At 51.4% G+C, this 15,207-nt stretch overlaps 2 protein-coding genes across 2 annotated transcripts in view; both read left to right on the top strand.

Moving 5' to 3' along the window:
- Nucleotides 1-10,252, top strand: part of SLCO2A1 (solute carrier organic anion transporter family member 2A1) — a 97,749-nt gene extending 87,497 nt beyond the window's left edge. Inside the window, exons 11-14 of the mRNA XM_024928365.4 lie at nucleotides 189-352; nucleotides 4,457-4,521; nucleotides 7,053-7,176; nucleotides 8,121-10,252. Of these exons, the coding sequence (XP_024784133.2) occupies nucleotides 189-352; nucleotides 4,457-4,521; nucleotides 7,053-7,176; nucleotides 8,121-8,238 (471 nt within the window). The 3' untranslated portion in view covers nucleotides 8,239-10,252. The remainder of the gene's footprint in view (nucleotides 1-188; nucleotides 353-4,456; nucleotides 4,522-7,052; nucleotides 7,177-8,120) is intronic.
- A 3,928-nt stretch (nucleotides 10,253-14,180) lies between these two features.
- Nucleotides 14,181-14,679, top strand: LOC100984477 (uncharacterized protein C3orf36). Its single transcript, XM_003846189.3, is given in 2 exon segments — nucleotides 14,181-14,321; nucleotides 14,323-14,679. Coding segments are annotated over 2 exon segments (498 nt in total).
- Nucleotides 14,680-15,207: the final 528 nt, after the last annotated feature.

The raw sequence follows: 15,207 nt of genomic DNA, 5'->3' as shown, positions 1-15,207 counted from the left end.
GTGGGACCCCTGGGGCAGCTTGAAACCCTCACCTGGCCTCAGGCTCACCCAGCTTCCCTGGGAACCAGACCCAGAGGACACAAGGGTTGAAACCTCAGTCTCCAACAAGAGCTGGTGCAGACATCTGAAGTGTGTGAAAGTGAAATAATAACAAATTTTCCCCTTTTTCCCTCCCTTTCCTCTTCAAGATCTATTTGAACTGCAGCTGTGTGACTGGGGGATCCGCTTCAGCAAAGACAGGATCGTGCCCTGTCCCCTGTGCCCACTTCCTGCTCCCAGCCACCTTCCTCATCTCCTTCGTGTCCCTGATAGCCTGCATCTCCCACAACCCCCTCTACATGATGGTTCTGCGGTGAGTGGCAAACCTCTGTGAGTCCGGGGCGTGGCTTCTCCTTCCCCACATCTCCCTTTGACTTTGCGCCGAGTTGCCTGTTTCTCATCTCTCCCCCCTTTTCTGGCCCTCAGAGTCCTTTGAATGACAATGTGCAAGGTTCTTTTGCTGAGGGGAAATAATATTAATGGCAACAGTGCTGGGAGCCCTGCCCAGGGAGGCTCTGTGCTGAGCTCCTCATTGCAGGGCCTCATTCAGTCCCACAGCGTCCATGTGACACTGGCCCTGTTGGCGCCTCCACTCTGCACATTGGAGGTTAAATCACAAGCCTAGGCTGGGCGCGGTGGCTCGTGCCTGTGACCCCAGCACTTTGGGAGGCCAAGGCGGGCAGATCACCTGAGGTCAGGAGTTCAAGACCAGCCTGGCCAACATGGCAAAACTCCGTCTCTACTAAAAATACAAAAATTAGCTGGGCGTGGTGGCCGGTGCCTGTAATCCCAGCTTCTTGGGAGGCTGAGGCAGAAGAATCACTTGAACCCAGGAGGCGGAGGTTGCAGTGAGCCAAGATTGTGCCACTGCACTCCAGCCTGGGTGACAGAGTGAGACTCCGTCTCAAAAAAAATAATAATTAAAAAAAAAAATCACTAGCCTAGTATGGCAGAGCCAGTGAATGGCTGAGCCATGTGTTGAAGCCAGGCTGCCTGGCTCCACACCATGGAAATGCCTGTAGGTTTGCTTATTTTTAAATCCTAAAAGAAATGAGAAGAGCAAAGAGAATTTAGTTGGATGCATAAAACCAAGGCAGGAAAACGTGGAAAGTTTCAGAGTCAGAGTGAGGGCTATGGAAAAGGATGAAAATGAGAAAATCCTGGTATGATTGGCTCCAGGACCAAGTCCCCAGGTCAGGAAGGGAGCCACTGGCCAGAGCTGGAGGGGAGGAGCGGGGTGTCCCGTTACAGCTGGCAGCTGGCAATGAATGCCTCTGAGGTTTTCACTGGGAATGACCCGCTCTTCACCTCACTGGCTGCAAGGAGAAAACAACATTTGTACCAAATTCACCTAACCCACCCCCACTGCCCTCCCTCCTGTCCTCACTCACCTCACAAGCAGAGAGGGCAAAAACACAGGATTTGGACTCCCGGTGCCAGGATTAAAGTCCCTGCTCTGCCACATACTGGCTGTGTTAGGGTGTTGCCTAACCTCATTGAGCCTCAGTCTCCTTATTCATGAAATGATGATGATGATATCGAACTCAAAGGGTTGGTGTCAGGATTATATGGTAAATTGCTTTGTAAATATAAGGTGTTCTACATATTGGTTAATTATCACTATTAATCAAATAATAATAATAATAATTCACAGCTAGCTAGCTGTCTGTGACCTATTTTCCCCAGAAGGCTAGGAGAAAAGGAAGGAGCAGATGCAGCTACTTGTTGGGATCTGGGATTTTACCCTATTTATAAGTGAGCTATCAAGTTAGTGTGAAAGCTATCAAATCAAACTACTATTTCAAGGATGCTGGCAGAAGATGTGAGACTCCTGGGTCAAAGACAGAATACTTTATTACAGCACAGAAAGCAGCACAAAACTTAGGGTGTGTCAGTTATCCTTGCCCCCCAAATCCTACAGGGGTGACACAGAGAGGCCCAGGTGTATACTTTGCAAGAACACTGAGCATAGAAGAGCCACCACTACTATGGTGAGCAGTGAGCACCGCTGCTCCTGGTCTTGGAGGAAACGTTAACTCATGCCTCAGAGTTGCTCATTGCAACTACAACCCGGAGAAACGGCACAGGAAAACAGTAGTCAGGACCTTGCATTCTGAGCTTACTCAGCAAGAAGGTGCAGGGATGCTTGGAACCCACGGCGTATTGCCTCCTTTGACACCACTGTCACCCCCTTCTCTACCGCTCCCCATCCTGTGCATTCAAAGCACTGACAGCTTCATCTGAGACTCCTCAGCGGGCTTCCCTTCTTGCACCTTGGGTCAGATGGACCACAGTGGACCCTCCAGCCCTGACATAAAACTACATGAGGCCATGATGAGGAGAGGGCACAGAGTAGGAAAATCTCCCTGGCAAGTCCCTATGCAGCAGGAAGAAGGGCAATCCCTGTCAAATCACCTCCCAGAGGACTCCTGTCAAACCCTAGGTACAAGGAGGTCGTGAAGAACAGAGCATCATTTCAACCACAGGATGGGCTTCTCTAGAAAATCTCTCCTTTCTAGGTTGAGTTGGGGTAGGGGGTGGAGAGGAGGCCCCAGGATCCCACAACGATTTAAAGATAAATCCTACTGGGAAAGATGACAGAATTGATGCTATTTAGTGTGAAGAAGGAGAGGCTTAAAGATGACTTTGTAGGCCGGGTGTGGTGGCTCACACCTGTAATCCCAGCACTTTGGGAGGCCAAGGTGGGTGGACCACCTGAGGTCAGGCGTTCAAGACCAGCCTGGCCAACATGGCGAAACCTTGTCTCTACTAAAAGTACAAAAGTTAGCCGGGCATGGTGATGGGCGCCTGTAGTACCAGCTACTTGGGAGGCTGAGGCAGGAGAATTGGTTAAACCTGGGAAGTGGAGGTTGCAGTGAGCCAAGACTGAGCCACTGCACTCCAGCCTGGGTGACAGAATGAGACTCTGTCTCCGAAAAAAAAAAAAAGATGACTTTGTAGGTGGCCCAAGCATTATTTATATGAGTCCTGGCCCCCAATTAGCCATGGGAACACAAGCTGGAAGTGAAGGCTAGCTGAAAACGTGGAAGGAGAAAGAGAGGTCAGAAGGCCAGCTTTCATTCAGGGCCACATGGGACAGAGACTAGAAGGGGCCCAAGATCTCAATCAAAAGCCAAATTGGGGTGGCCAAGTCCCATTTCATTGAGAATCTAGGGGAGTCTGCCCAGGGCAAGGGCCAAGACAAGGCAGGTATCTATTATGAACTGGACCACTGGAGGGATCTGTAGACACAACAGGATTTGAGACACTTTGCATTGTGGGGGTCCCAAGGGGTGCCTCTTCCCCTGCCCCAATGAGTATTTGTCTCACTGGGCCATCCCTCAGGGGGACTGGGCAAAGGTCCCTTTCCAGTTTGCTAGCAGAACTGTGATGGTGGTGGTGAAACAAACCATAGGTAGAGGCCTGGGGATTACTTCTGAGCTCCCTTCCTCACTGTCCCCTAGCACTGAAGGCTCTTCCTGACAAGCACCCACCGGGAGTGTGTGTGCTCAGAGCACAGAGAGTCCTGGAGTCAAGTCACTCATGAGGTGCCTCTGCTGGCCAGCTGCTGGCTCCCCACCTTGTGTGGAGGTGTCCTCCCTCTCTCCACTCCCCAGCTGGGATGGCAGGGCCATCCCCTGCTCTCTCTGAATCTCCTTCCTCAGCCAAACACATTTTCCTCTCTTGAAGGAAGATGGTTAGGGGCAGGACCAGCTACCTAATTTGCAGGACCTATTGCAAATGAAAATGTAAAGCCCCTGGCTCAGAAATTAAGAATTTCCAGACAGCTGCAGCAGAGCATTAAGCCAAACATGGGACCTTTCTGAGGGTGGAGTTGTATGCACACACGCACAGAGCTAGCCCGGGGTAGGGAATTCTTTTAGCTGTGCACAGAAGCCTGCAGCCCAAGGGCCCTAATTACACTTTGCAGCAGGGCTGTCTTTTACTGTTATAAGACATTCTGTGGGAGTTGTTCAGACCTGCTGCTATCAACACACCCACAGCATCCTTCTCTCCACTCCTAGCCTCTACTGCCCTCTGCTTCTTGAAGGGGGCTCTGGGCAGCCCTGAAAATCACACAGACCGGCGGTTCTCAGTGGTGCATCAGAATCTCCTGGAGGTAAAATACAGGTTGCTGGGCCCCATCCCCAGACTTTCCGACTCAGTAAGTCTGCGATGGGCCTGAAAATCTGCATATCTAACAAGTTCCCAGGGGATGCTGATGATCCAGGGACCACGCTTTGAGGCCACTGATGTAAAGAACTACAGCATTCAGCCCAGGTGAACCCGGTCACCAGAGGGCTTGTCAGGCCACATCAGGGCTGGTTCTGACCCGCTCTGAGGCTGGCTGCCCCTTACCCAAGGGATCGTGCAGCCCTGAATCCTCCCACTGCTGATTTCCTGTCTGTCTTTTCAGTGTGGTGAACCAGGAGGAAAAGTCATTTGCCATCGGGGTGCAGTTCTTGTTGATGCGCTTGCTGGGTAAGTGTCTAAGACCCCTCTTCCCAAAAAGTGGCCCCAGGCGATGGGGCATCTGAAGGCTATGGGTGCAGGGTAGCGATGGAGGAAGCACCATCTCATCTCCATGGCGAAGAGAAGCTGTGCATAATCAATGGCAGATGCCAAAATCCATGTGGACGGTTTCCCAGATTGCTTGAGGTTAGGAAAGACTCCATCTATGGCATTCATTCCTAACTAAGTTATGTAAGAAAAATGAAAAGTGAACACAGCTGAGAATACCTAATAGAGTGTTAAAGGCAGGTATTTTTAAATCCTTCTCCCAAAACTCACCGTAGGAACAAAACTTTGCATTCCTGCCAAGCCAGAGCAGCAGCTGAGCCCAGCCCTGGCTTCCTTTCCATTTTACAAAATTCACTCCTCCTAAAACTATTCAGCAAAAGTTTCTTCCATGTGGGGTCCTCTGCTGGTGAGTCCTGCCTGCCCTCAAGCGGTCCAGAGCCCACCAGAGGAATGGAGCTGTGCACAAGTGATCAGCAGTGCCCCAGGGGAGAGCGAGCTGCTTGAGGCAGCAGGCGTGCTCTCCCAGGGTGCCTGGGCTGAGGGCTGGGGGCACAATGAAGGCCCGTTCCTGAACTGCTCACACTGGCTGTTCCTTCTTGACATATCTGTGCACTAGACTTAACACAAGGCAGTAATAGAGAGATCCTTGTAATGACAGGTGCACAGAAGTAAAGGGACCTAATTGAACTGAGGATGTGTTAATTAAGGGTGCAAACTACAGAGGGGAATATGGAGACTCCAGCAAGAGGAACTTCAGTTACTATAAGGTGTCGTTTCTGACCATAAATGCTGAAATAATGTATAGCCCACTGTGCCTCATTACCCAGGGGCCAGGTCAACACCGCGCCCTGCAGTGGCTTCCATCCCCATTTTGAGATGTATTGGTGATGTCTCTACTGGGGCCAGGTGAGCGGGAGCCCTTGCTGAGCCCAATCCAATCCCAGGCTGGGAGAAGTGTTTGGATGATGGGAATGAACGAGCTTTTTCAGTGGGATTTCTTGTTCCTCTAGTCCCTGCAGAGCCCCTTCAGACCCTGCTCCTGCTGCCTGCATTATAAACACAGAGGAAGCAGGGCAGCAGGATCTACCTGTCCTCTCAGCAGAGGCTCTGCTGTCATCAGAGCTCCTTATTTTCATTTATAACTTAACTTTCTCTAACACTTCTGCTGGGAAAGAGACCTCACATTCCTCTCAGCCCATCCAGCACCTAGGATAGACTCCAAAGAGCCCTTTCCTGCTTCCTCCAGCAACCTCGAAAATGACCTTGAAAACAAGGACTCTCTCGGACTCTCTCGCACTGCTTGAAGCACTCGCTGCTTTTGTTTTTCCATTTGAGCTCAGATAACTCAATGTGGGACCACAATGAGAAAACCCAGGCCTGGAGGGGTTCCATTTATCACCCAAGAACACAATCCACTCTTGGGTAGGAAAAAGGACTTCCTATTACAGGTTTTAAATTACACATTGGGATTGGGTTGACAATGTTTCTGGACTTTGCTTCCACATAAGGAAGTGTCATATATCACTCTGGCCAGTTTTCATCCCCCTGTTCACCTGGAGACTTGAGAGTGAGCAGGATCTGAGTCGAGAGGCTTCTTCTTAGAGTTTCCCACTTGTGGGCAGCGCCACAAGCGGAGCATTGTCTGTCTTTCTTCTGGAAGCAGCTGCTCACAGGGCCCTAAACAAAGTCTGGGAGGCTGTTCTCAGCACTGTGGTGCTGAGAATGGGATGGGCCAGCCTTGGTGTAAATCCTGGACAAGCCCCTCCCCAGTCCAGTAACTGCCTAGAGCTGTAGCTAGTGGTACGCTACCCACAGGTAGTGTGGCGTCCAGAATATTAGACAGCCAGGAAGGCATAGCCCCTGCCGAGCCAAATCTTAACACTCAGCTGCTGGGAAGTTCAGGGTCCCAGAGCAGAAGCTCTGAGCAGCCAGGTATTGGGAGGTCTGCAGATGGGTGTTGTCTAATCCAATAGGGCAGCTTGGTGTGGTGGAAGTACATGGGATTCGAACCTCCATAAACCAGGGTTCCAAGTCTGGCCTTGACTTCTCTTGGCTGTGTTACAGTGTCCCAGCCAAGAACCCCTTCCTCTTCACTAAAAAGTGGGCACGCACACCTTGGGGCCAGTATGAGGACCTGAGAAGTCGATGCCTGGAGAGCCTCCTGCCACACAGTGGAGGCTTGTGTATCTCCACTCTGAGCTGATCTCAGGAGAACTATGTTGGATGTCTGAGCCGGCATCAAGGTGATCCCTGTGACTTACTCTGACTTGAAAGAATGGCCCAGGTCCCTTTTCTCTTCTAAGCCTTCTGGTGAAAGAGAAATTCAGGCTTCACTGAAGCTATTCTGCTTTCCAGAGTCACTGTGAGTCCTATGGGTATGGCAGAGCCGTTCTCATGTATGTGAACTGTGTCGGGGACTTGGCTCCCACACCCCTGCTGGACACCTCTGCCTGCAGTTCCACCTGACCAGGGCTTTCTGAACCCTCTTCCAGCCTGGCTGCCATCTCCAGCCCTCTATGGCCTCACCATTGACCACTCCTGCATCCGGTGGAACTCTCTGTGCTTGGGGAGGCGAGGGGCCTGCGCCTACTATGACAACGATGCTCTCCGAGACAGGTGAGGGCCCATCATGTATGTGTGTCCCAGAGCCAGGCCCTGGGCTTGAGATGACAGTAGTCATATGCCCAGTGGCTACTGTGGGGGCCGTCAGGCTTCCGAGGAAGAGAACATGAAGGGCCACCTCTGCGGCCCTGCCATGGACAGGGAGCAGGGGCTACTATAACAGGCATTTCAGGGCTCACAGGGAGACGTCCAGGGACTTCCATGACCTGAAAGCCCTTGGAAGGGGCAGCAGACCCAGGGACTTCCCTGACCCGAAAGACTTTGGAAGGGGCAGCAGCAGAAAGAAGGGGCGGGGATGGCTGGAGCCCAAGGAAGAGGCCATGGCTGTGGAAAAATGGGGGGGCAGCCTCCTGCTGCTCAGAGACAGATGGGGGCCACATCATGGCTCCTGGCAGAGGTCCAGGGCAGGGGGACCAACCTGCCTCAATGGGCCAAGTCCAGCTGCAGTGCTATTGGGTTCTGCACCCCTTCCAGCCACCTCACCTGCTGCCGTGGTCATATGGCCCAGAAACCACAGGAAGGTGGGCTTGAGGGGACTGGGCAGGGGCTGGAAATGGTATGGGAGTGGCAGAGAAGACCACAAAAGGGACAGGCCAAGAGGGCAGTGAGAAGATGCCCCTCTCCTTCTGGCTCTGCTTGGAGGTCAGGACCATCTGGGGGTGGCTGGGGCAGCTGGGTCACCTCTGGCCCTCTGGAAAGAGCCAGTGGAGGGATGATGAGCCCTGGATTAAGAGTCCCATGCCTACTCCCTGCCTGCTTCCCTGCAGCTTTGTTCCCTTTTGGGTCAAAGAAACGAGGAAAGTGATCCTCACCTGGATGGTGCCCACACCTTCCGTGGGCCAGCGTGGGAATGATGTGGTTCTTCCCAGTGGTCCTGGCCCTGGGATGTGGGCTGCAGAGCCCCCTCCCTCACCAGTCCTGACTCCTCCTCCCCACAGGTACCTGGGCCTGCAGATGGGCTACAAGGCGCTGGGCATGCTGCTGCTTTGCTTCATCAGCTGGAGGGTGAAGAAGAACAAGGAGTACAACGTGCAGAAGGCGGCAGGCCTCATCTGACCCCACCCTGGGCCACTGCCCTGCTCCAGAGAGTGGACCTTGCCTCTTCCACACCTGCCTATGCTCACTAATGTTAACACGTCATTTCCTTTTTGTATTTTTAAACAAGAAAGAAAACCCCAGTCCTCATTTGCCTTCCCTACCTCTTCCTCCCAGAGTCCTCCCCACAGTTCCTAAGGGCCACTGTGCACCTGGGCTGTGTGGGCCAGAACTGGGGGGCTGAGTCTTCCCTGGCCCCTTGGAAGAGGCCCCCAGATGCCCAGGCTCACTTCAGTGCTGAGTCCTCCATTGAGGATGCCCACTGAGGCAGCCACGCCCCTCACCAGCCCTGGGGGGAATCCTAAACAGAGAGAGAAAAAGGGTATCTGCCCTTCTTGCCAGGCAGCTCCACTCTCCTGCTGACTGCCCACACCCTGCAGAGTGGCAGGGGTGAAAGGAAGAAGGAAGTGGCTGAGTTATTAATAGCCAGAGCCACTGGGAGACTGGGGAGACTGGCTGTAACCCCCTTCGCACCTGGGTTTGGCATCAGCACAGACTATGGGAGGGGCTGGCTCCCTCCCCCTCAGACCCTCACTTCCTGTACCTAGAGGCCATTCTGGATGCTGCCATGTTGGGAAGTACAGTCTCTGCCCATTACCTGCATGCAGGCACCAGAGCAGGGACTGAGAAACCCCAAGGATGGGTCATCTAAGTGCTGTCCATATGAACCCTGGACTTTCTGTCCTTAGATCCTCACATGTTATCCCTGTCTTTCTGGGGTACGTTTCAAACTGAGGAAGCTACAACACAGTGAAGACCCAAGGAAGGCCTATGAAATGGTCCTGATGCCCAACCTCCCACCCCTTCAATGTGGGGACGAGACCCCCTCATCTCAGAGTAATGGGAAGAACCTCCCACATCTCCCTGGCAGCAGATGAGGTGGCTTCACATGCACTTCCCTGTCTTGACTTCAGCCCGTATTCCGAGGAGTAGAGAGGCAGAAGAGATGTCAGCAAAGCAAGTGATAAAGCAGAGTGGATGTCCACTGTCACCAAGCTGGATGGCAAGCTGCGGCCCACAAAACAGAGCCAGTCAGGTTGGCTTTCCTGGTTTCAGACATGCTCATACCATTCCCATTTTCTCAGCCTCTTCTCACTGCCTCCAGAGAGGTGGGTGCCTGGGTTGAGAGACACAGCTGCTATGTGATAGATGTTGAGAGACAGAAGCCAATGAAGGAGGTCATTCATCAACAAATATATTTATCGGAGACCAACTTTGTGCAAAGCAATGCTAATCAGGGTTCTCCATGGAGCTTCCCTCAGCTCTTACCTCACCTCCCTCCATTTACATTAGGGCCTTCTCCCAGGGTGTGCTCGGTGGGCAGTGTGGGACTGGGGGTGTGGGAGTTGGTGAGAGCAGGAGGAGAGGTGGGGACAGCAAGAAGCCACAGATTGGCATGAAGGATCCTGACCTGACTATCCATGCCATCCATGGCCCCCAGACTGACTCTGCACCTGGCCCTTTGCCAGACAGCTCTGTCTCACCATGTCCTCTGGAACAGCTGGGCATGGGTCATGGCCATTCATGACCCTTAAGTGCCACTCTTCTTGGAAGACCCCCTCCAGAAGCATACTGGAAGCCACCTCTGGAAAAGCCTCATATGGTGATATGCCAAAATATTTATGTCAATGTCCAAACAAAGTCCAATGCCATGAGACTGAAGTCTTTGTGGAAACCACTGTTACAGACAAGCTTATTTCCAAAGCCACCTCATTTCCAAACATCTCACTCAGGAAGGGAGGCTCAATGTAACCTCAGGGGCCAGTTTTAGCATTTGAAATGGTTCTGCTTGGAAAATGATGCCCTGCAACTAACCCTGGTCTTTCCCATGGCAATTTAACCACATTTGGAAGGCACTGCCTTCAGCTGAGTTTATGAACAATGAATGCCAACCTTCAGGTTCTAGAAGATTGGTTGCACTCCCAAACCTTTATTCTATTATATTACTATTAAAATATTCTAATTTTGCTATTGAGGTAACTTGGTCATGAATTTATGTTGTCATATACATCTGTCAGAGAACAGACAGCACCTGCACTTTTTTATTTTATTTTATTTTATTGTATTTTATTTTATTTTTATTTTATTTTTGAGATGGAGTCTTGCTCTGTCACCCAGGCTGGAGTGCAGTGGCACAATCTTGGCTCACTGCAACCTCTGCCTCCTTGGTTCAAGCGATTCTCCTGCCTCAGCCTCCAGAGTAACTGGGATTACAGGCCTGCGCCACCACACCTGGCTAATTTTTGTACTTTTAGTAGAGACAGGGTTTCACCATGTTGGCCAGGCTGGTCTCAAACTCCTGACCTCAAGTGATCCTCCCGCCTCAGCCTCCCAAAGTGTTGGGATTACAGGCGTGAGCCACTGTGCCCTGCCAGCACCTGCATCTTGTAAACAGAGGAAGTGCTCATGACATAGACCCCAGGGGCCCATGGCCATGGAGATTAGAGGTAATGCAACTGTCAACCCATTAGCCTGGTATCAGGCAAGTACCAGACACTGCTTATTCCTTCAGTGAAGTTCTGCTGGGCTCTGAGAAGGCCGGATCACTGCTCTTGGGTTTATATCCAGAAGCAGAGTTGGACGCAAACAGCTATGTCCATGGCACAAAACAGAATTAATATCATAATCAAATTGATCACATGGTCACAACCAGTACTACTACTCCCAAGAAAATCTTTCTTCTCAGCTGTCAGCAGGGAATATAATAGTGTCACTTTCATTTCACTTCTAGAGCAAAGCTTAACAAACTTTCTTGAGTGTGTGACACTCACAGAGGATGCAAATTCCCAACACCCTCCACCCAGCCCCAGCGTCTACTTCTGTGGGTCTAACGGGGACCCAGGAATGGCTCTTTTAATGGCCCCCTCATGAGATTGATGTGGGTGGTTCCCAAATCCTGTGAGGTGGGCTGTCAGTGCAATAGAGCCTGGGGTATGCCCATTTGTGCTTAGGCCACTGAGAAATTTACAGGCTCGATAGGCCTTTGGTATGTTCAAAGGTGAGTGAAGGATAACAAGGTGAAGAGATGCCTGTGAAGAGAAGCCTGTGAATCTGATTTTTTGGATGGCTGCAACTAAGAGTCAATGGGCATGAAAAACAATCCAAGAGCTCACATTTATATGAGGCCCTTATCAGTACTGAGAGAGACATTCTCACTTCACAAGCTTGGATGTGCAAAAAGAAAAAAATCACTTATTTCTTTAAATCAGTTATTGATTTCAAACCCCCTATCCTACTGTCTGGCTGGAAATTCAATATCAACCATGCTTGGGTCTGGCTCCTAGAGCCATCTGAAGGTCCTTGGATGCCTACGCATTCAAGGGTGCCATTGTGGGTCTTTGGTCCCTTTCCCATTTGAGGCTGTTTAATGGCCCTGCTTCTCACCTGAGCCTGGAAACCCTACAAAGCCGAGACCCCAGGGTTAGGCCCACCTCCCTGTGCACACTCGCAGCTATGCCCTCTCCCAGCCCCAGTCCTAGGAAGCCCACTCCTCTGCACCACTCCCTCTCCCTACAGAATCCAGCTCCTCAAGGGCTGAACAAAAAAGCCAGAAAAGGAAGAGTGTGCAGGAACCTTTTTTATTCAATCCTTCTTTTACCCTTCTTGGAAAAAGCGCAAATACAGTGATAACTAAATACCATATCTCTATCAATTATCCTTTGGCCCAAAGCCCTTTGGGGTGATCCTCCATGATGGATGCCCCATGTAAAGGTGAGGAATCTGATCCTGAGGAAGCAACCATTATGGCCAATTTCACATAGATAATAGCTGGCCAGGTCTAGACTCAAACCAGGCTGTCCACCTCTCTCTGGTCCAGCCCAATTGCCCCAGCTGAGTCATTCTGAAGAGTCAGCATGGACTAAAATGGTGGGGAGGCCCCTCTTTTCCCACTGACATTCACTGGCCCATGGGAGGGAAGTGGGGGAATCTCTTGAGGGCCATTAAGGTGGGTAACAAAGGCAAAAGAACCAGGTAACAGTTCATTTACTTACCTTCTATTCAACTAGCAACAACATCACAACTATTCATTAAACAGGGCCAATTTATCCCTATAGCACCATGAGTTAAAGAGAGTTGTGGAGAAAAGAGACAAAGAGGGAAGGGTTTTGAGAAGAAAAGGCCCTGAGAATCCTGCACACAGACCTTCAAGGGAACAGCTCCATCTGGTGACTGCTTAGCAGATTCTTGCTCAAGAAACAAAGCCATATTGTGATTTTATTCAACCACTCTCAAAGATGGAGAGATACAGTTAAGCTGGAGGCTGAAGCCAGTCAGTATCAAATTGATACTAAAATATTATATTGCAGCAAATCCAGAAGAAATACATCCTATCTTTCGCAACCACAGGAAGTAAATACCTGGAAGAAAGGTCCATCTCCTGCCAGTAGCACCAGATACCAGATTCATTATAACCTTTCATCAGAGATTAAATATGGAAACAGATCCTGGAAAAGCCCTTGGCAAATCATAAATGAGAGGAAGTTTTTCTCCATGGCATACCCTGGCCATTCCTCCACTCTCCCAGCCACATCATGTCTCCAGCCCTGCTACAACTTGACAGCAATAATAATAACTAAAATGTGCACAGATCTTTACAGTTTACCAAGCCATTAACCCATTTAAAACACTTCTTTAATCAGTAAATCAGTGGGGAAAGGCTTGGCTATGCTGTGGTAACAGACCTCTCGAATCTTAGTCACTTGACACAACAAAAGATGATATCTCGCTCACAGAACCTGTGGTGATCTGGGTGACTCTCAGGTCAGTGGCTCAGTAGTGCCCCTCTGCCTGCTCAGGGCCTGGAGGATTGGCCTGAGAGCCCCCCCAACCAGTGTCTCAGTAACTCAGACTGTTTGGAACCTGAGGTACCTCCATTTCATTATAAGCTGCCATGATGGATGGGGCAGGGGAAGAAAGTCCTGGAAGATCCTGCACTGCTAAGCAATGCTTTGTCCCAAAGTAACGCTCTTCACTCTGCTCCCAGCCTAGCTGCCGCAAGAGCGGAACAGAATATTCTGTGTGCTCAGGAGAAGAAAAGAGCAGATATGGTTGAGCACTACTGTGCTCTACTGTGGGTAGTGAACCTAGGTGGACACAGTTGCTCACCGGGACACTTAAACCAGCTTTGCGGGGCTGTCGGGGTCGGGAAGCACAGTCTGGAAAGATTTCCCAATGGAGGAAGCACCAATTGTGGGTCCCTGAAGCTGAGGGGATGATGCCCAGGCAAGGCCGAGGCAGTCTGCAGAGGGCTGGGGAGGTGGGAAAGACGATTTTGCTCAGAGGAGGCAGAGATGGGGTGGTGGCTGAGAGAGATGCAGGGTCAAGGAAAGGATGGCTTCAGAGGGGAGAGATTTCCTGGGGCAAAAGGCCACAGGATGGGGAGGCTGCGGGGTCCAAGAGGACAGCTGATGGAGCGAGACCCTGCAGGCAAGGAGGAGATGGGGTGACTCTCATGGCAGAATCGCACCAGAGTTCCCACAGCCCTGTGCGGCCACTATGACTAGTCCCATCCTGTACATGGAGAAAACGAGGCTCCTTCCAGTTGTCCCTCACGCCTCCCTTGATTTATGTACTACCTGATGTGTATAAGGACAGGTGGTGACAAACACATGGTCCCTACCCTTCAAGGACATATAATCCAGAGCTAGGACAAGACCTTAACACAGGGCAAAGTACTATGCTCTGAGTTCATTTGATGAGCGATGGGAGAACGGGCTTGATCCTAGCCATGCGGGAGAGACTGGAATTCAAGAGAGTCAAATGTGCTGGGAAAGACTTTCTGGGCAAAAGGAATAAGCAAAGGTGTGCAAAGGTAAGGAAGCAGGAAACCTTTGCACATCTTGAGAACTCGCCGGCCAGAGGCCTGTGAAGGAGCGCAGTGGTCAGGCAGGAGAGGCAGTCGGATGCAGGCTGAGACCATCCTGGAGGGTCTTGAGGCTGGCTTACCCCAGGCTGTGAGTAGTGGGCTCAGCCTAGTCCCGGCTCCTGGGTTAGTGCTCACGTGTCTCTCTGCCCACTCAGGGCCTGGAGGAATGGCCTTAGAGCCCCCCACCAACCAGGCTCAGGAAGGCATTCCTAGCTCAGAGTATCCTCCTGGAGTCTACACTGGAAGGGGCTCCTGAGTGGGCCGCGCCACACCCCGAGGAGCAGAGGCGCAGTCCTCCCGCGTGCTCCCAGCACACTCCACCCCTACCCAGCACACCCATGGGGCCCCCACCTTGCTCACCTGGGGGGAACCACCCACTCTGCGCCCTCTCAGGGAGAGGTGGTGGCCGCTGCTCTATCCCCTCCCTCTCTTCCTCTTCCACCTTCTCTCTCTTCTCATCTGGGTGCTGGAACCCAAGCGTGAAACTGAGAGTCAGAAAGTCTCAGTCTCAAGGCAGAGCGGGGCAACTAATTTAAAACGGCTTCTACTCCGGCCCCCAGTGTGACTAATCTCCTCCTCTTCGCTCCACAGGTCTATAAATGGGCCACAGTAGGCACCCCTTTTTAAATCTGTAAAATCCCCAAATCCATTAAAAGTGACTTCAGAGGTCCCAGATAGGGACCAACATTTGTTTAAACCTTTTCCTCATTACATCTCATGACCGCCAGCTTACAAAAGAGAGACTGGGGGTTCTGGATGAGACGTATGCAATCCCTGAGTCCACCTCGGAAAGGACAGAGGCAGGTGTCACACCGTTCCTCTTTGACCCGAATCGCTTGAATCCCAGAGTTTCAACAGCTCAGGTGGGTTGAAGGCTCAGAATGTACCAGACATCCGAAGCGCTTTACATACATTTGCTCCTTGAATCTTCACGACAGCCCTGTGAGATGCAATAATCATGCCATTCCACAGACGAGGAAACGGGCCCAGGGGACTGCGGTCTTGGCTCCTTTCCTCTGGCTTTCTCAGAAAAGGCGCGGAGGCCCCCGCCGGGTGGGCGAGGC

Source organism: Pan paniscus, chromosome 2 (genome assembly GCF_029289425.2).
Source record: "Pan paniscus chromosome 2, NHGRI_mPanPan1-v2.0_pri, whole genome shotgun sequence".
NCBI lineage: Eukaryota > Metazoa > Chordata > Mammalia > Primates > Hominidae > Pan > Pan paniscus.
Note: the sequence above shows the minus strand (reverse complement) of the source record. Positions and strands in the feature narration are given on the sequence as shown.